At 42.1% G+C, this 20365-nt stretch overlaps 1 protein-coding gene across 4 annotated transcripts in view; it reads left to right on the top strand.

Annotated features, from left to right (window-relative positions):
* The window catches only part of cpne5b (copine Vb), a 602363-nt gene that overhangs the window by 100986 nt on the left and 481012 nt on the right, over positions 1 to 20365 (top strand). For all 4 annotated transcript variants that reach the window (XM_080209682.1, XM_080209679.1, XM_080209680.1 and 1 more), the window contains exon 4: positions 20016 to 20119. In XM_080209682.1, the coding sequence (XP_080065808.1) occupies positions 20016 to 20119 (104 nt within the window). The remainder of the gene's footprint in view (positions 1 to 20015; positions 20120 to 20365) is intronic.

Raw genomic sequence — 20365 nt, 5'->3', positions numbered from 1 at the left:
GTTGTTATTGTTGGGAGTGGGCTACAAATTTTACTTCTGGCATTAGAAGATATGATGCTAAATTCCTGTTGTGCCCAGGAGGTTTAATGAGCTGAATGGGCACAGATTCGAGGGATATAAGTGGTTGATCTAGATAGGTAAACATGATGGGCGCAGGCTTGGAGGGCCAAAGGGCCTGTTCCTGTGCTGTACTGTTCTTAAGCTGCAAGATCAGCTTTAGACTGAAGAAAAATTAAGTGCCTTAGGCTGGCATCCTCAAGAGAGGCTTTGGTGTTTCTTTTACTGCTTTAAGTGTGATCTATGAATTATATTGAAGTTTTAAAAGTAATGTTCACTTGGAAGTGTTTCCCATTGAAGTGAAGGCAGCAGTAAAGCTTTAGTCTCAAAGCCTTTGTGCGGTTGAGAAAATACAAACCTGTAGCAGATATTTTTAAGAGAAATTAGATGACACAGAGGGTCTATACACATATATTTTTGTCTCTGGACTCTGTATATCCAGTAGAGATTTGATCATGAGAATGTATTTCTGCTGATTGCTGTAAGGGTTCTTTGTGGAATGGAGCTCCCTTCAGTAATGGGCAATCTGGGAAATAGAACTATTACACTGGGTTACTGTAATGAGATAGAGACTGAGACATACCTTCCATCCCCAACACCCCTGACCTGGTCAAACAGAAATGGAGTGGTGATGTGAAGAAACTGGTAGTGAACCTCTTTATCATCCCATTGCTTCCAATATATTTCCCCATCATTTGGGGTGGCATAGCAAATTAGTCCCGCTGTCTCACAGTGATCAGCCCCGCTGCCTCGCAGTGCCAGGGACCCGGGTTCAATTCCAGCCTCTGATGACTGTGTGGAATTTGCACGTTCTCCCCATATCTGCATGCATTTCTTCTGGGTGCACTGGTTTCCTCCCACACTCCAAAGTTGTGCAGCTTTAAGTAGATTGGCCATGGTAAATTTTCCCCTTAGTGATAGGGAGATTAACAGGGTGAATACATGGGGGTACAGGAATAGGGCCTGGGTGGAATTGTTGTTAGTGCAGATTCAAGGGGCCAAATAGCCTCCTTCTGCACTGTGGGGATTCTATGATCATTTTGTTGGAGATCTCGAAATGGGCAGAACCAAGTGCTCACCAGAAACTAAGAAGAAGTCTCATTAGATGATGCAAATTAGGGTGCTTTGTTATTAATAGGAACCTAATATCATTTGGAAGGCCCAACGCACTAAGTGTACATCACAAAGTACCATTGATTTATTGTGGACTGGATTTGGTATAGATTACCACAGGATGGTACAAAAACACTTATTTTTAAAACTCTTACTTTTGTGGGTTTCGGACACAAGGTACTTCAGTTGGGTTGGGAATGTGGGTGCCGACTTACTTCAACTGCCTGTCAACTAATTAAAGTGATTATTTCAAAATTAACTTTGATGAAATAAATTGGTTTGGACAGATAATACCTGACTTGGATACAAAAACACAAAACGCTGGAAAAACTCAGCAGGTATGGCAGCATCTGTGGAGAGAGAAATAGTTAACATTTTGAGTCTGTATGATTTCTTCAGAGCTTTATATTCACATGTGAAAGAACACAAACAACATATTGCCTTGATGATCAAAGAAAAATTGATAGCTGTACAGGCCAGATGTAAATCAGGGGCATCTTTGAACAAATCGGCACATAAAGTCTAAAATGAACTGCAAATATGGTCCAATTTAAGGGATGAATGGTTCTATGTGAGAAATAATACTTTTACTGGCATTTCATTTACTCTCCAACTATTATCTGGCTCATTTTATAAAACTGCATTTTGCAGCTTCACTTCTTTTAAAGAAAATCATTTCAATTTCTGAATCAATCCAAAATTGCAGTGGTCAACAGCTAATGGTTTTTTTTTTGAGAACTGTGCAAATGTGTTCTTCTTGTGAAGCCTGTGTTCAATAAAAGGTGCTGTGATTGGGAGTCAGTCATAGAATGGAAACCATAGGTGCTTTAGATGATGTGTAACATTGTGGGAAATCTAATAAGGGTGAGCATGTGGAACTACGTTTGCGGTTAAATGGACTAAAGGTCTGCTTTAACCTATCAATGAGACAAGAAGTGTGCAGCCAGTCCACTAAAGAGGCAGATGTGCATTTTAAATATATTAGTGAGGCTGAAAGATTCAGACTTAATCCGCATTGCAGCTTTAACAATGGTAGGATATTTCTTCTGGACCTCAGCAAACCTTCAACCGGAGCCAGGTGAAGATAGCTTCAGGAAGTATTCCTTCAGCTCTGCGATTGGGAAGAGTGTGCCCTCTATCAGATAATCTCTCCCCTCAACCCCCCTCACTTTCCCTCCCACCACCAGCCAGAGGGAATACAGATCTGACCACCCTCCCGAGCCTCAACCAATGTGGTGACTGTCTCTTTAAGGACAGCCCAGCAGAAGAGGGCCATCTGATTTGAGGAACAAGTTGGAAAGGAGAGTGGGTAACCATTCCAGTGAGTGGAACTCTTTCTTTCTTTGGCAGAAGAAAGTCTGAAGACATGTAGGGACTGGAGCAGCTGGTGGGGTGTTCCAGGGCGGGCAGGATTCTTCCTCTGGCCTCAGTACAGCTTTTCCTTGTTAATAAATATGGTGTGTGTGTGTGTGTGTGTGTGTGTGTGTGTGTGTGTGTGTGTGTGTGTGTGTGTGTGTGTGTGTGTGTGTGTGTTTATAACAACCCACCCCACACCAACTTTGTAAGAACTTCCGACAGAGTCACAGTTCAGACTTGACCTCAAGTGTGTTCCCTATTGACTGGAAGTCAAGCCCATCAACCACTACGTGAGGAAATCCAGGCTTCTGGATCCCAGCTTCTCAGCGCTTCGTAATGTAAAGTTCTCCCCTATTTCTCATCACTGAAGGAAATAAAGACATGGTGGCAAAGTGGTTAGCACTGTTGCTTCGCATTGCCAGGAACCTGGGTTCAATTCTGACATTGGGTGTCTGCTTGGAGTTTGCATGTTCCCTACATGTCTGCGTGGATTTCCTCTGGGTGCTCCGGTTTCCTCCCACAGTTCAAGATTAGATAGATTAGCCATTGTAAATGCATGGAGTTTTGGGATAGGTCAGAGGGGAGGGCCTGGGTGGCATGTTTTTTCAGAGAGTCAGAATTCTATGGTTCTAAAACTAGAGTTACTCATTCCAGAAAGGGAGATCTTTTTTGGTCCACCCACACCTAATGAGTTCACAGCAATTTTGATCCAATCTCTGACACCATCCCACACTGTTCTCAACTGATTAATTCTTAAAAGTCGTAACATATGACTGAATTAATAAATACTATTCTTTCTCAAAATACCGATCATTAAATATGATTGGATGTAAAATGTTAGAGTCCATGTGATATACTTAGAATTTCTGTGACACTAATTGGTGAGATATGAACAGCTTCAAGTCCAGCTATTAAATCAAACAGCAGAGGTAACTGATGACGTATAATTAGTAACTGTATAATTGATGGGACTATGCACTTAATCTCGTGTAATTATAAATGCGCCTGTTCCAGTGCCTGTCACATAGACTCTAATCCTTTTAGCTGTTGATGTTGCATTCTGCTCAAAATCAATTGAAGAAAAGCCATTGGATATGACTTAGGAATAAAAAATAAATTGCAAATGGGACATTTAACGTTGTTAGAAGATTGATTTCTTCGCATTGTCAGCACTAAATTTTCCAATAAAAAAATTACATTTTTTAAAAAATTGCATTGTATTGAAATGATATAGCCAAAGTCATTAAACCTCCATTTCAAAGCTTGGGATCGTGAAAAATGATCAACCACAAGGATTCCCTGTGTTAAAATTCAGCTGTCTGCATATTCATCAAAAAAAGTCAAAGACCTGCTGGTTGTTTGGTATTTTAAAGTTTATTAGTCACAAGTAAGTTTACATTAACACTGCAATGAAGTAACTGTGAAAATCCCCAAGCCGCTGCACTCCAGCGCCTGTCCGGTTACACTGAGAGGGAATTTAGCATGGCTGATGCACCTTTCAGACTATGGGAGGAATCCCGAGCACCTAGAGGAAACTCATGCGGACACATGGGGAGACCGTGCAGACTCTGCACAAGCAGTGAAGCCGGGAATCGATCCCAGCTCCCCGGTGCTGTGAGGCAGCAGTGCTAACCACTGTGTTTTGCATGATATTATTGAGAAAACTGTGCTACCGTGCTGTCCTTGTCTCCCCCTGTCTGCAAGAGATTCCTCCAGGTGCTCAGGTTTCCTCCCATAGTCCAAAGATGTTCAGGTTAGGTGGATCGGCCATGCTAAATTATTTTTCAGTGTCCCAAGACATGTAGGTTAGATTTATTTATTAGTGTCACAAGTAGGCTTACATTAACACTGCGAAGAAGTTACTGTGAAAATCCTGTAGTCGCCACAGTCTAGCGCCTGCTCAGGTACACTGAGGGAGAATTTAGCGTGACCAATGCACCTAACCAGCATATCATTTAGACTACGGGAGGAAACTGAGACCCAGTTTTAAGAGTTGTCTCTCTAATATCCAAGTAGAACATCAAACTATGATTTGAATGTTCCTATTATCTTTGATTTCTCTACTCTACCCTGGCCAATTAATTCTAACATTAACTTTTGAGTAATGAAGCTGAGTGGAATTTTCTGTCCCTTCCCCAAACCCTACTGCATGTTTTCCAATTGCAGAGGTGGCTTCTGACTGGTTGCTGGTGGGATCTTCTGGTCCTGCAGTTCTTTCCTGAGTTTTGCATGGCTTGCCTATCCCACTGGTGGGGAACCTGCTGTGGAAGGGGTCTCTCTTGTTGGGACTGCAAGCTGCCGCTGGCAGAAAGGGCCAGGAAATTCTTCTCGTTATTTTAATTTCATACCAATTAGAAATGCTTTGAGGCTTACTTTCCTAGTTTTAATTTAAAATGGTGTTTGTGGTTCACTGTATTTGTATCCAGAGGCAGATTTCATCTTCCAAAAAGTTGTTGTCACACTGCGCGAATTTCTCACTGGAAAAAGAGAGCACTGATAATACAGCACCATGGAACCATTCATCTGGTGCATTCAGTGTATCTCTTTATTTTTTATAACGTTGATAAAACATGTTATGTTCCTATGTTTTTTTGCGTTTAATAAATCTCAGTAAGGAGCCCCAACCCTCCTTTTTAACCTACTTTTTTTTAGTCTGTGGTGTTTGAGCTGCTTTGATCTTTTCTTATATCTTGCTCCCTTCACGGATCATTTGGAGGTTTGTCTATCATTTTGTGGCATAGTAATCAGGATTAAACAGGAGGGGAGGTTTGAACAATGCACACTGTAAACACCTGAGGTGTAGAAATTTGCATACAACTCTGCACAATACTTGAGTCAATTTCCCTTGGTAGGCAGTGCCAAGGGCTGCTACTTGCTTGACTGCACGGTTTTCTCAATATCATGCAAAACACAGCATGGCCCATGCAGTTTGTGGTCCACTGCACTCTGTCCCTTGTGAATCAACAGAAGTATATGAAATATTATGATCTCTGAAGAGCCAAGAACATTAAAAATTAAATTTGAACTCCCAGTTGATAGTTGAAGTGTCATCCCTTTAAAGATTTTGTGGTGTTGACTAAACATTATTTGTGAAGGCAATTTGTACTTTAATCCTGCTGCCTTGGAAAAGCAGCCAGCATAATCACCCTGGACATATGCCCTTTCACCTTCTTCTGTTGGAAAAAGTGTACAAAGTTCTGAGATCATGCATCAACTGATGCAAGAACAGCTTCTTCACTGCTGCCATCAGACTTTTGAATAGACCTCCTTGTATTAAGTTGATCTTTCGCTACACCCTAGTTAAGACTGTCACGGTACATTCTACACTCTCCTTTCCTCCTCTCCTGTGTGTTGTATGAATGGTAAGCTTTGTCTGTCTGTATTACATGCAAAAAGCAATTTTTTTTACATGTGGCAATGAATCAAACTACCGGATAAAAATTTAACATTACCGACAATCCCACTTTATAATAATATTTTACACCAATACCTCGGCAGGTGTTTAATTCTCCTGGAACCAGCCCAAAATGATTCTGAGCGCTCAAGGGTTTACTTCAAGTCTTTTCCTTTCCCTGGTAACGTTTAACCTCATGGCTATCTTTCATGGTGAGGGTTTCCCCTGGAGTTTCTCCCTCTAGCTCAAGCTAAGCAAATCTTCCAGTCTCGTTTCAAATCCCACACATTTAGTGTTTCCAACCTGCAGCTGAGCTTTCACCTGCATTCCTGTACATTGAACCATTGAGATTTTTTTTTGCTTCTAGCTGCTCTCATCTGAATCCCCAAGGACTGACTTGTTTAGGAAATTCAGTGATGTTCTGGGGAAGCCCAAAACCTGATCTTTGAATGGCTTCCTAACGACTCCACCTTTCTCAAAGCCTATCTTCTTAGCAATTTGAATCACATGGGCCTTGTATGCAGGTAGAATGCTGATTACCTACTCTTTAGATATCAACTGTAGCTTGGAAGTAAATGGACAGTTTAATGCTTTACTGTTCGCCTGATGTTCTCAACATGTTCTTGGAACTCTTGAAGACGCGCAGAATAACTATGATAAATGTGAATCTACTGCCCTAATCTTTCTGTGGATGCCTTGTAATTTATTTCCAGTGAAACAACACAACTCTTCCTTTAATTTTTAAACAGCTAGGTCATCTACTGTTAAGCAGAATTCAGGGCAGGTCACATGGATTCTTTCATTTTATGCCAAGTTGAAGGCAGTTCCAAAGCATAATCTTGTAAACATCATATTTATAATGGTAGTAGAAATGGTGATAGCCAAATAGATTTCTCCCTTTTCCATTGTTGGAGCACTGGAATTGATACTCTTTCCAGACTGTTCAAAGACACCAGATAAATCCATAAACCCAACACCTGAACTCAAGGAACTGGTTGGAGTTTACCATCCAGTTTATGCCTGGATTTGGTTTGCTTGAACTATCCTGTATCAGCAGGTTCAGACTATGATAAAGTTTACGTTGTTGCTAGTTATAAACCAACAATTGTTCATTAGCATTAGAACTATTGCAACACTTAAACATTGCATTTGAAAATAACTTGTATCGAGTTAATTGGCACAACACCAATTACAAAGGCAATACTCCATTTTGATTTTGGGTGGCACGGTGGTTAGCAGCGCCAGAGACCCAAGTTCAATTTCCAGCTTGAGTCACTGTCTGTGTGGAGTTTGCACATTCTCCCTGTGTCTGCATAAGTTTCCTCTGGGTGCTCCGGTTTCCTCCCACGTTCCAAAGATGTGTGGGTTAGATTGGTTGGTTGGCCGTGCTAAATTGACCCTAGTGTCAGGGGGATTAGCAGAGCAAATAATAAGGGGTTATGGGAATAGGGCCTGGGTGAGATTGTGGTTGGTGCAGTCTCAATGGGCTGAATGGCCTCCTTCTGCAGGGTAGAGCGCGAGTTCAGTAATTTGCTAATTACAAATATCAGTTGAAAGCAGCATTTTGAATTGACATAATCTGGTGAGATTGATTTACGATCTAGTCTCTCAATGATGTGGGTGAATCTTGGTTGTTCTTTTAAAGCAGTCTAGTAATTTTAGCAGTTTGGCTATGAATCCCGACAATTCAAGAAAAAGGGCCACCACCATCTTGGGCAGTTAGGATTGGGTAATAAATGCAAGTGTTCTGACCAAATCTGAAGGGGTGAATAAATTCCTCTCTTGATCCCTACGGTTGATGTCACAAGGCCAAGCCTTTTTTAATTTTGGAAAAAAAAGATTTTCCAACTGACAGGAGATGTTGCTATTTGAACTGATCAACGATAAGCTACGTAAAAATGCAAGGACGCCTTCCAAAGTGAAGAGGGAAGAAAGCAAACAAAGTGCTTTTGAGAATGTGAAGAGAGAGACATTTCTTGTAATTCAAAAATCCATTGAAATTCTGTCCAAGGAAGGGAGATTAGAATGCAAAGTGCAAGATAGTGAAACAATGGCTGCCACAGACCCACCCAAAAATCCTTGAAAATACACAATGGGTGAAGTAGAACAGAACATGCTGCAGCGAGATTGCAAGGGAAAAAGAAGGATGCAGGAAAGGAGAGAGTTCCAAAGAAAATGGAAAGAAAGGGTGACAAGTCTATTTGAACTCTCTGTTGGGGGATGGAGGCTAACAAAGCAGGCTGGAGAATAGTACTCCAGTCGGGTAAGGGATGGTCTGGCGAGGCTGAAATGGCTAAAGAAAGTCGACAAGAATCTACAGAAAACTGAGAAGTTTGGATATCCTACAGTGGTGATAGAACCTGTGAGAGTTGCAGTAGTTAGGGAAAAGACCTGAGGCTCAGCCAGTAGAGGTAAAACAGGTCAGGGTAGAATCTGTGGGAGTTGGGATAGCAAAGGAGGGCCATTTGAGTTAAATAGGGCTGAAGTTAGACTAGCAGCAGTAAAGGAGGTCCATGAAGGGCTTGTAATCACTAAAAAGGATGAAGGAAGAGTGGTAATGATCTGTTTAGTAAGCACTTTCATGTCAGATTTAAATAGTGACCAGGCAGGCAAGTTTCCAAAAAGACCATGGAAGAGTGAGGGAGATGTCCCACCCAGTTGAAGGGAGACAACAGCAGCTGAGCATTCACTTGGGAACAGTAATGTTCTGGGGACATGGATCAGGTTAGAGGGAACGTCTATTCCCGAAAGAACAGAGGAAAAGAGGAAAATCACCTGCTTGGGGTATGGTATGTGTGGAGGTCACAAGAAGAAAAGCAGTGGAACTTGTGCAGAGTTGGCCACTAATCAGCAAGATGAAATGGAAAAAGTTTTCCAATTCACAAGAAGTGGACACAAAACCACAACTCCTACAGGAGGGAAAGAATCTTATTGTAGCCCACCTGTAAGTCGGATTGTGCCTGGATTGGAGCTTTAAAAAAAGTTCACAGGTGGATAGCGAAGGGTTAGAAAAGGTCCAAGCAGATCAGACAAACAATCTGAAAAATTAGCGTATTAAAAGCCTCTTTTACACAGACTAAAGACTGGGCCTGTGAGAAGCACAGAATACCCCTGCAGGTAATCAAGCAGCTTGGCTGTTAACAACAGTCTGGGAGCTAACAGCTGGCTAAACCAACCAAACCTCTTAGACAAAACTTAACCTCAATTATAACAAGGAAGAGACACAGGGTTACTAACAAAATTATCTATTCTGCAACTTCAGTATTCTGGCATCAGCCTAATCTTTTCAAATGAGGATAGATTTTGTTTGTAACCAACCACTATGTAACTAACACCGTTTCGGATCATCTGGGCATCAATACCACAGTAGTGAAAGCCTCACTACTCCCAAAGAAATTCTCCTTACCTCAGTCTTAAAAGGGTGACCTCTATATTTCTAGTTTCTCCCAAAAGATCTTTGCCACATCCAAGCTGCTGAAATCCCTCAGGATCCTGTATGTTTCAATCAAGTCACCTCAACTCTTCTAAACTCCAGTAAACATAAGCCTAGCCTGTCCAACCTTTCCTCATCAACCGCCCATTCCATGTATTAGTCTAGTAAACCTTCTCTGACCAACTTCCAACAGAAGTTACATGCTGCACTAAATAATGAGACCACACTACTCCAAATGTTTTCTCAACAATGCCCTTTGTAACGGAAGCATTTCCGTATTTTTATGTACTTTTGTATTTAATTCCCCTTGCAATAAACGATAGCATTCTATTGGCTTTCCTAATACTTGTACCTATATTATAAGCCTTTTGTAATTCATGCATTAAGACACCCAGAACCCTTTGCAATCTCTCACCATTTTGATAATGTGCTGTTTTATTCTTTTGCCAAAATGGACCATTTCATTTTTTCCCACATTATACTGCATGTGCCAGATCCTTTCCCATTCACATAACCCATCTATATTCCTTTTTAGCCTCATTATATCTTGTTCACAACTTGAGTTCCCACTTATCTTTGTATCATAAGCAAAATATTTTAATCCCTTTATCCAAATCATTGACACACATTGTCAAAAGTTTATTCCCCAGCACTGATCAATCCCTGTGGTACAACACTCTACATTTTACAACCAGAAAAATGATCTACTTATGTCTATTCTGTTCCCTGTTAGCTAACCAATCTTCTATCCATGTCAATTCACTCCTCCTCACGTGGTCATAACATTTTGAGAAAACTATTTTTAAATTCAATATGTACTTCGACCATCTGTGATGTTTTATGAAGCAATAAGCCAGTCAGATCTTGAGTTCGTTAATTTTATGGTTTAAAAACTCACTTGAGGGGAGTATAAGACTTTTCAAAAGGTAAAAAGAAATCTCCAATCCCACAATATACGTGTACATGATAAGATGCCATGCAGAACATATTGCAGGGTGGCAGAGGAGATGGAATTGGTGAGAATTAAAGTCTGGAAGAAAAATATAAGAACTATATGTTCCGATCTTCCTTTGGTCACCTTAACAATTCCAGGAGTGTTGCAGCCTATGTAAGCTGGTGGTTTCTCTGGAGGCAATTTATTTTTTCAAGGTGGGTTTTCTGATACTTGAATTCCCTTTGTGTGAAATTCTCTATCTCTGAGATGTAGCGGAGATGGGACCAAACTTGAAAGTAGCAGAGAGAGAATTCTGCAGCCGTCTTCTGGATGTTATTTTCTGCAGACTCCTTGTTGTAACAAACCCACAAGTTTACAATCCTAGTTTCTTACAACTGATGTTCCAGTCAGGTGATAGCTGGCTATTGGCACACACTGGAGGGCAATGCTTATGAATGAAGGAGCTTTGATCTCCCATTAACAAAGCTACCAAAATACCATTGAGAGAGGGAGTGAGGAGGGAGATCACTGAGCACCTGCCTTACATAATGGGTGTCCTTAATTCTTCTTTGTTTCTGGAATCATGAAATCTGGTGGCCCATTGGCCTAATGGTTTGCAGAGTTCAGACAATGGCAACTGTGAAGTCCATCAGGGAATGGGCTAGATAAGGGTCCCTGGTAATCTACTTCCAGATGCTGCTAGAGACGTGGCCAATTTGCAAGCTGGGTAACTCCTATAGCCACAGGTGGAACAATAGAGTCAACATGCTCGATGCCACCCCCTCATATTGTACTGCAGGGTAGACTAATGAGGTTGGAGTAGGTTTATTGAGATTGCTTTAAGGGAATTCAGTCTAAGGCAGAGGCACCTTGCGATCAGCAAAGGCAGCCCCTGAAGAATGAATCTCCCCTTCCTTCCTGCTCTTTAAACAATTGGTGTAAAACCAAAAACATATTCTGGCATAGGCATTGCATTATCAAGGTCAATAGGCTTGACAAACGTAATTGACCTTTAATTATCCATTTAAAAATAATGGCTACGCTTCCAATTTTGATTGTACTATGAAGGTAAACTTGGGAAGGTGATCAGCTAAGCCTATTTGACTAGTATCCCCATCACTGCAGGCGAACCCGTCAGCAGCATGTAAGGTTCAGCTCAGTGTCTTTGTGGTTTCAGCTGTTTATTTCCTTTTTAATGAATAAATTAAAGTTTTAGTCACAAGTAGGCTTACACTAACATTACAATGAAGTTACTGTGAAAATCTCCTAGTCACCACACTCTGGCGCCTGTTTGAGTCAATGCACCTAACCAGCACGTCTTTTGGACTGTGGGAGGAAACTGGAGCACCCAGAGGAAACCCATGCAGACACAGGGAGAACTGCACACTCCACACAGATCCAAGCTGGGAATTGAACCCAGGTCCCTGGCACTCTGAAGCAGCAATGCTAGCTGCTATGCCATCATGTGAAAAGTCCAAGGCAGAAAATTAATGATTCCTATTCCACATTGCATGTGAAACAATAGAATAGAATCCCTACAATGCAGAAGAAAACCATTCGGCCCATCGAGTCTGCACCAACCACAATCCCACCCAGGCCCTATAGCATAACCCCATACATTTACCCTAGCTATTCTCTCTGACATTAAGAGACAATTTAGCATGGCCAATTAACCCAACCTGCACATCTTTGGTCTGCGGGAGGAAACCCACGCAGATACGGGGAGAATGTCCAAACTCTATACAGACTGAGCCAAGTGGGAATCGAACCTGGGTTCCTGGCACTGTGCGGCAGCTGTGGTAAGAACATAAGAACATAAGAAATAGGAGCAGGAGTAGGCCATCCAGCCCTTCGAGCCTGCCCCGCCATTCAATAAGATCATGGCTGATCTGTCGTGGCTCAGTTCCACTTTCCCGCCCTCTCCCCATAACCCTTAATCCCCTCTCTTATCAAAAACCCATCAACCCGCGTCTTAAAAATATTTAGCGAGGCAGCCTCCACCACTTCAACGGGCAGAGAATTCCAGAGATTCACCACCCTTTGAGTGAAGAAGTTCCTCCTCAACTCCGTTCTAAACCGCCCCCCTTTTATCTTGAGGCTGTGCCCCCTAGTCCTATTGTCTTTTTTGAGCGGGAAGAGTCTTTCCACCTCTATCCTATCCATCCCATTCATCATCTTATACGTCTCAATGAGATCTCCTCTCATTCTTCTAAACTCTAACGAGTACAAGCCCAGTTTATTCAGCCTCTCCTCATAGCTCAATGCCCTCAACTCCGGTATCAGCCTAGTAAACCTCCTCTGCACTCCCTCCAAGGCCAAAATATCTTTGCGCAGGTGCGGCGTCCAAAAATGCACACAGTACTCCAGTTGCGGCCTCACCAATGCCCTATACAGCTGCAGCAAGACCTCCCTACTTTTATATTCAATCCCCTTCGCTATGAAGGCCAGCATCCCATTCGCCTTCCTGACCACCTGCTGCACCTGCAAGCTGGGTTTTTGCGACTCATGCACAAGGACCCCGAGGTCCCCCTGCACCGTCGCTTGCTGCAGTTTTTCGCCCCGTAAGTAATAGTCCTTCCTACCAAAGTGGACCACCTCACACTTGCCAACATTAAATTCCATTTGCCATTTCCTGGCCCATTCGCCCAGCCTATCTAGATCCTTCTGCAGACTCTCCACACCCTCCGCACAATTTGCCGTTCCCCCAATCTTGGTGTCATCAGCAAATTTCGACACTCTACACTCGGTTCCCTCCTCCAGATCATCTATATAAATGGTAAAAAGCTGAGGCCCCAGCACCGACCCCTGGGGCACTCCACTAGTCACCATCCGCCAATCCGAATAGCACCCGTTGACCCCCACTCTCTGCCTCCTATTTGACAACCAATCCTCTATCCACGCTAACACCCTACCCCCAACTCCATGTCCCTCGACCTTCTGCAATAACCTCTTGTGAGGCACTTTGTCAAACGCCTTCTGAAAATCTAGAAAGACCACATCCACCGGCTCTCCTCTATCCACCGCCCTAGACACATCCTCATAGAACTCCAGTAAATTTGTCAGACACGACTTCCCTTTAATGAAACCGTGCTGCGTCTGCTCTATCAAGCAATTCCCTTCAAGATGCCTTGCAATTTCCTCCTTAATGACAGATTCTAACATTTTACCTACCACAGACGTTAAACTAACCGGCCTATAATTCCCTGCCTTTTGCCTGGCACCCTTCTTAAACAACGGCGTAACATTAGCCGTTTTCCAATCATCCGGCACTTCCCCGGAATCCAGCGACGTTTGGAAAATAACCACCAAGGCATCCACTATCACCTCCGCCATTTCTTTCAGAACCCTCGGATGCATTCCATCCGGTCCTGGGGACTTGTCCACAATCAGCCCCTCCAGTCTGTCGAGCACCGCCTTTCTAGTAACAGTAATGTCATTAAGACCCTCCAGTCCTACCACCTTTCCATCGCTAACACCCGGCAAATTATTCACGTCCTCCTCCGTGAAGACAGAAACAAAAAAGTTATTCAATACCTTAGCCATATCCCCATCCCCTACCACTAGGTCCCCTTTCTCATCCTCTAAAGGACCAACGTTCACCCTAGCCAGCCTCTTCCTTTTTATATATTTATAAAAACTCTTGCTATCCTTTTTTATATTAAGCGCTAGCCCAGCTTCATAGTTTCTCCTACCCTTCCTTATCAACTTCTTTGTCAATCTTTGACATTTAAACCTCTCCCAATCCTCTTCTCGCCCACTACTCTTAGCTACTCTAAATTCCTCCGCTTTTAGTTTAACACTTTCCTTCACCTCCTTCGTTATCCACGGCTTATTACCTCTCCTCCTACTATCCTTTTTGACCATTGGAATAAATTTCCGTTGAGCACCAAGAAAGATCTCCTTAAAGATCCTCCACTGCTCCTCAACAGACCCTCCCTCCAATGCGCTCTCCCAGTCCACATTCGCCAATTCTTCTCTCATCCTACCGTATTCCCCTCTATTCAAACAAAGGACGCGTGTCCGGGAACCCACTTTCTCCTCCTCCATCTGCACCAGAAACTCCACCATACAATGATCACAATAACCATTGTGCTTCTGTGCTGCTCCAATTGTCATGCCGCTAGTCATATCTTAAGAATATATAGAAATGTGACATGCATTTATAATGCCTTTTCTTAGCTCCGTGAAACTAACACAACATAAAGGCTTGGCTCTTGGTAAATGAGAAATTAACATTAATGAACAATAACATTGTTTTCATTCATTTTACCTCCAGCTCACTTCCTCAATTTTAGGTCTGTTAGAGAACATCTGCCTCCAGGATTTGAACATATAAACATTAGAGAAAATCAAATCTATTTGAAGCCTTCAATCTTTTGTTCAATGTGAAATAAATGACCAGCTCATGATATGTGCGTTTAAGTTAATGGAAGCTGTGCTGAGATTGAAGTCTAATTATACATACGTACTTAAGTTTTTAAATACTGAAAGGTCATGAGCACATTTTAAAATGAAAGCTTCATTGAACCTTTCTAGAACATAGAAAAACTACAACACAAACAGGCCCTTCAGCCCACAAGTTGCGCCGATCATATCTCTACCTACTAGGCTTATCTATGACCCTCGATCCTACTAAGTCCCATGTACTCATCCAGAAGTCTCTTAAGACCCTATCGAATCTGCCTCCACCACCACCGGCTTCTCTTTTCTGTTTGGCATCTTTTTTACTTTTTATGTATTGCTCCCTACATTTCCATAACTCTGAGAGAATGGCTGCCTTTTTTTTTTGCTGCTATTTTCTAATAGCGATTTTCAACGTGACTCCTGAATGTTTTCTGCCAGCAAGTTGGATTCTATGGAATAAGGCTGATTTCCAGCATTCAGGCATGACTGCTATTTCTGCTGCTTTGTAGTTGGGTAATTATTTGAAATGATACTGGGGACTGAAACGGAAAACGATCAAACCTCTGATTGGAGTTCTTCATTGCACTGCTGCAGAAATCAAATTACCAAGACTTGGCTGAATTAGAAAAAACTTCTGATACAGTATGTTGTTAACTGGAAGATTTGTTGAATCGTGGGCAAAGGTATGACCGTAAAATAAAATGCAAACTAGGTAACACCTTGCTTTTAAATCCACTATCAACCTACCAATCAAAAAAGAACAACTGCAGAAGTTATTTTGGAAATGCTACACACTGGTATCGCGCCCTATTTTAGCAATCATTTAATCGATTTTAAGGCCCTTCAGACAACTCCGCCTTTTTTCATTTCCAGTGCTGTTCAACTTGAGGATTATAATTTAGGAATCATAGAAACCCTACAGTACAGAAAGAGGCTATTCAGCCCATTGAGTCTGCACTGAACACAATCCCACCCAGGCCCTCTCTCCCCTCCCCTTATCCCTACAAAGCATAGTCAGTTTTTTTTCCTGCCTGAAATAAATTCATTTTGTTGAGTAATGTGGTCAACTGAGTTGGCAAATTGTTTTCAACAAAGTTGGGAAGCAAAAAGTTCAAGGCTGCCCTACATGTTTCTTGGGTGCTAAGCTCTGATTAAGGCAGGCAGTAGACATGTACTCATTACAATCTGGAACCTTTTTGGAGTACGTAAACAACACCCATTTGATACTCTCTTGTGCAAAATTGATTTGCCCAGAATGTAGCTGGTTCATCAAAATAATGTGCATCAGGCATAGTTGTAAGGATGACCTAGGAGCTAAGAGTGAATTTTTGTAACTTTTTTTTACAAGACATTTCATGGAATCCCTGCAGCGCAGAAGGAGGCCATTTGGCCCAATGAATCTGCATTGACCACAATCCCACCCAGGCCCTATCCCCTTGACCCTATTTATTTATCCTATTAGCCCCTTGACACATCTGATTATTTGCTTCACACACAATGTTAGAAAAATTAGGTGGAACCCTGCAATAATACAAGTTTATACATTTGAAGGAACGTGATAAAGGGACCAATTACATAATGGGTGGGATTTTACAGCCTCACTTGAGCAAGACCAGAAATTTCCACCTGAGATCAATGGACATTTCTGTTGTCTGCTCCTTGCCCACTGTGGCGGGCAAGGTGATTCAATTCTTTGGCAGGAAAGGCAGTAGAATTCTGGTGAATGTTTTTTTTAACCTTCAATGGCTATGCAATTGAAAGTTTTGGATGGCTTCATGAATAGTGCAAATAACATTTTAAAGCAGTTTGTATTCTACTCCAGTGAGCGCTCAGGCACCTAGCTGCAGCATATTTCTCCATCCCTCACCAACAAGGGTGACTGGCGTTGGGACATAGAGGCCTCCTGAGGGGTCCCCCTGCATGAGACCCCTGGCATAGGCTCCACCCCTTGGGACTGACCCTGACACATGCAGTGGCCAACTGGCACTGCTGGGGTGCCCAGTGGGTACTGCTCAGCCATGTCCCAGCCCACCTGGGAGCCTCCGAGCTCCCCAGCACGGCCATTGTGCCGAGTCTCTGCTAATGGAGACCAGTAGTGATTCAGAAGATCCTGGGAGCAGGGAGTCGAATGGGCTTTGTGTATGTAAATGCTAATTGGCTTTGCTACCTTTGTGTATACAATCTGGTTTGTACCACAAGAAAGGGATCAGGCTGATTGCAAACTGTTTGGCACCGGGCGTGAAACCAATTTTAGGCCTGCACGTTATTTTCCTGGACCCTTGTGATCAGGAGCAGCAAGGTTGGAGAATCGCCCTCATGATCTATATGCAGTGCAAATTGACATTTTGCTGCAATTCCTGAAAAGATTCCTATAGTTATGAGCAATGCAGTAAGTCATAAATCATTACTATTGTAATTGATTAATAGTTTTCCAATGAATAGCTCTCGTATTGCAATATTTGTGAGTACCAAATGAAATGAAGGGTTATCCTTCCAACCTTCTCAGGTTGCACTCTGTTTCCTCAAGCGTAGATATGACAAGTCAACAATATTTGATGACCCACCTTTAGAATCATAGAATTCCTACAGTACAGACAGAGGCCATTCAGCCCGTTGAGCTTACACCCACTTTCCCAAAGTTGTTGGATGTTTCATGGCTGCTCACAAGATAATGAAGATTGCTACCATATACTGATGCTCAAACATATCGCTGGTTGTATCTAGCTGCTCGCATTGAAGAAAATGAAACCAGGATGAGCTAAGTTAAGCTCTATAACATATTGAAACATATGGATAATGCAAAAGTCATGTGAACAATGATAGAAAGCTTTGTTTCTCTCCCTTTTCTCTCTACATATGCTGCCTTTTTATCTGAGTGTTTCCAGCATTTTGTTTCTGATTTCCAGCACCCGCAGTATTTTGCTTAAGAATTTGGAAGAATTGTCAGCTGAGTGAAGAAGCAGGAAAGTAAGAAGTTTGAGGAAAAACTGTACGTCAGAAGGTGTCATAACCCACCTCCCCGCCCTCATAATAAAATTGCAGAACAAACATCCATGATGTTTGATAGATGTTGTCTATCAGCTAATTAATTCATTTCAAAAAGCAAGATAAATAGAAGTGAATTTAAGGCTACAAGTAACAAGATAAATGAGCAGATATCCCATGGACATCTTGGCTTCAATATCTTAAGGCAGGGGAATGCCGTCTGTAAAATACAACTGGTTAGTGATAAAATATGCATTATAATGTTAAACCAAAATTCTGGATTCCTCCTTATCCCTCATCTTGGATACCTTTTCAAGATGCTTGCCTCCACAAGGACAATATAATTGGAAGGCTGTGAGATTAAACATTTTATGAGGCCTGTCAGGCATCACAATCCTGATGGCTAAAATAGCCTGTTCTTATTCAGCATCCTTGTGTTTATATTTCAAATTTTTAAAGTTTATTTATTAGCGTCACGAGTAGGCTTACATTAACACAGCAATGAAGTTACTGTGAGAATCCCCTAGTCGCCACACTCTGGCGCCTGTTTGGATACACTGCAGGAGAATTTAGCATGGCCAATGCGCCTAACCAGCTCATCTTTCGGACTGTGGGAGGAATCCGGAGTACCCGAAGGAAACCCTCGCTGACATGGGGGGAATGTGCAACTCCGCACAGTCAACCAAGCTGGGATTTGGACCAAGACCGTAGCACTGTGAGGCAGCAGTACTAACTACTGTGCCACTATGCAAATTCATTTTAAAGTCATCGTGAAGCCTAGACCATTTTGTTCCAAATTTGCTGCTTCATTTCAAATATATATAGAAGATGGGCTACAATGACATTGATGTTGGGGAATAAATTTGTTCTTTAGTAAAATGTGGAAACGATGATGGTTCATTCTTTAATACTTTTGTTGCCCGTGAATTATGTTTGTCCATTCTTACATTTTCTTAATACAGTTTTATAGGTACAGCTTTTTCAGGTAATTAAGATACTGGAACATACTAATGCATTGGTTTAGTTGTTTTAATTTCTTTTTACTCAAATTAAATTGTGGGATATTAGGAAAGAAAACTTTTACATGTCATGCTCCTGTTGACCAAGCACACTCAGTTCATGTAGATGTCTTGTGGTGCAATGGGAAGTGTCTCTGCTTCTTTACCAGAAGCTCCAGGTTCAAGTCTCACCCCAGGATTTGATGGCCAAGGAAGGTGTGTTCATAACACATTCAAACAGGTTAAGTGTGTCAATGGACAACTCCTTCCAAACACGGTAATGTATGGTGTCAAGAGGGGGAGAGACTCCTGGTCAGCTATACTTGATGTAGAATAGCACCCCTCAAGCTGTAAGCCCCCGGTGACAGACTTGTGGCCTGTCCTGGGATGGAAGTGGAAACAGTCTGCCTTAGTGCAACACTAGGTGCGAAAAGAGAATTGGAATTGGACTGGCAGCTCATACATGTGAGCATGGAAACAATGGGCAAGAGTAGGCCATTCAGCTCCTTGAGTTTGCTCCACCACTTAATAAAATCATGGCTGACCTGATGGCTGCCTTAAATCTGCATCCCATCTTCCCCTGAGAACCCATCACCCAACACCACCCACCCCCACCCTACTTATCTAGAAAATTCAAAGTTGAAGAATAGTATTTTTAAAGTTTATTTATTAGTCACAAGTAAGGCTTACATTAACACTGCAGTGAAGTTACTGTGAAATTCCCCTAGTTGCCACAGTCCGGCGCATGTTTGGATCAACGCCTCTAACCAGCACATCTTTCAGAATGCGGGAGGAAACCCGAGCACCTGGAGGAAACAAACGCAGACACAGAGAACGTGCAAACTCCACACAGACAGTGATCCAATCCAGGAATCGAACCTGGAATCCCTGACGCTGTGAAGCAGCAGTGCTAACCACTGTGCTACCGTGCTGCCAAAAATATGGAATGCTTCACAAATTTACATGTCATTGCGTGAAATTGCAGGACGCAGAGTAAAGCTCCCTTTATGCTCTGCCCTAAATAATATACTTCTGTTGCCAAGCTGTAGAGCTAAGTACCATTGCACCAATGTGACATTTTGTCATTTCCCAATAGCAGCAATCTCATGGTTTCCCTGTTTGAGATTGCTGCTGGGTAGTCTGTGTTAACGGAGATTTGGGCTATCCAGTGAAGAACTGGATCAAAATCCAATCATCTTGTTGATTTTTAACTCTGGTATCAGGATAGAAAAGCAGTGTTGAACGCATTGAACCAACCAGTTTGCATGTTCATTTCTTTAAAGCTTTTACAATCTGTCTCTTGCAGATCTGGAAGCTAACCATCTCAATTTTTATTTGCAGTTTGGAAGAACAGAAGTAATCGACAACTCCTTAAACCCTGACTTTGTACGGAAATTCATTCTTGATTACTTCTTTGAAGAGCGGCAAAATCTCCGATTTGATTTGTAAGTTTGTCCTTCACTGCTGTTGCATGGATGTTTTTCTCGCGCTATAAGAAGGAGAATGGGTGAAGTAATCAAAACCTTTCTAGTCATTCATAGGACATGGGCATTACTGTCTGGTCTGCATTTATTGCCCATCCTGAAATTATCAGTCAAATATTTCTGTTTTAACCTGCATGAACAATTTGCACTCAGTAAATTCAATTAATTCTCAAAAAATAATGTAGTTGGCATTTCTGGAATATAGCA

Source organism: Carcharhinus amblyrhynchos, chromosome 22, assembly GCF_965287045.1.
Source record: "Carcharhinus amblyrhynchos chromosome 22, sCarAmb.v2.hapA, whole genome shotgun sequence".
Classification (NCBI taxonomy): domain Eukaryota; kingdom Metazoa; phylum Chordata; class Chondrichthyes; order Carcharhiniformes; family Carcharhinidae; genus Carcharhinus; species Carcharhinus amblyrhynchos.
Note: the sequence above shows the minus strand (reverse complement) of the source record. Positions and strands in the feature narration are given on the sequence as shown.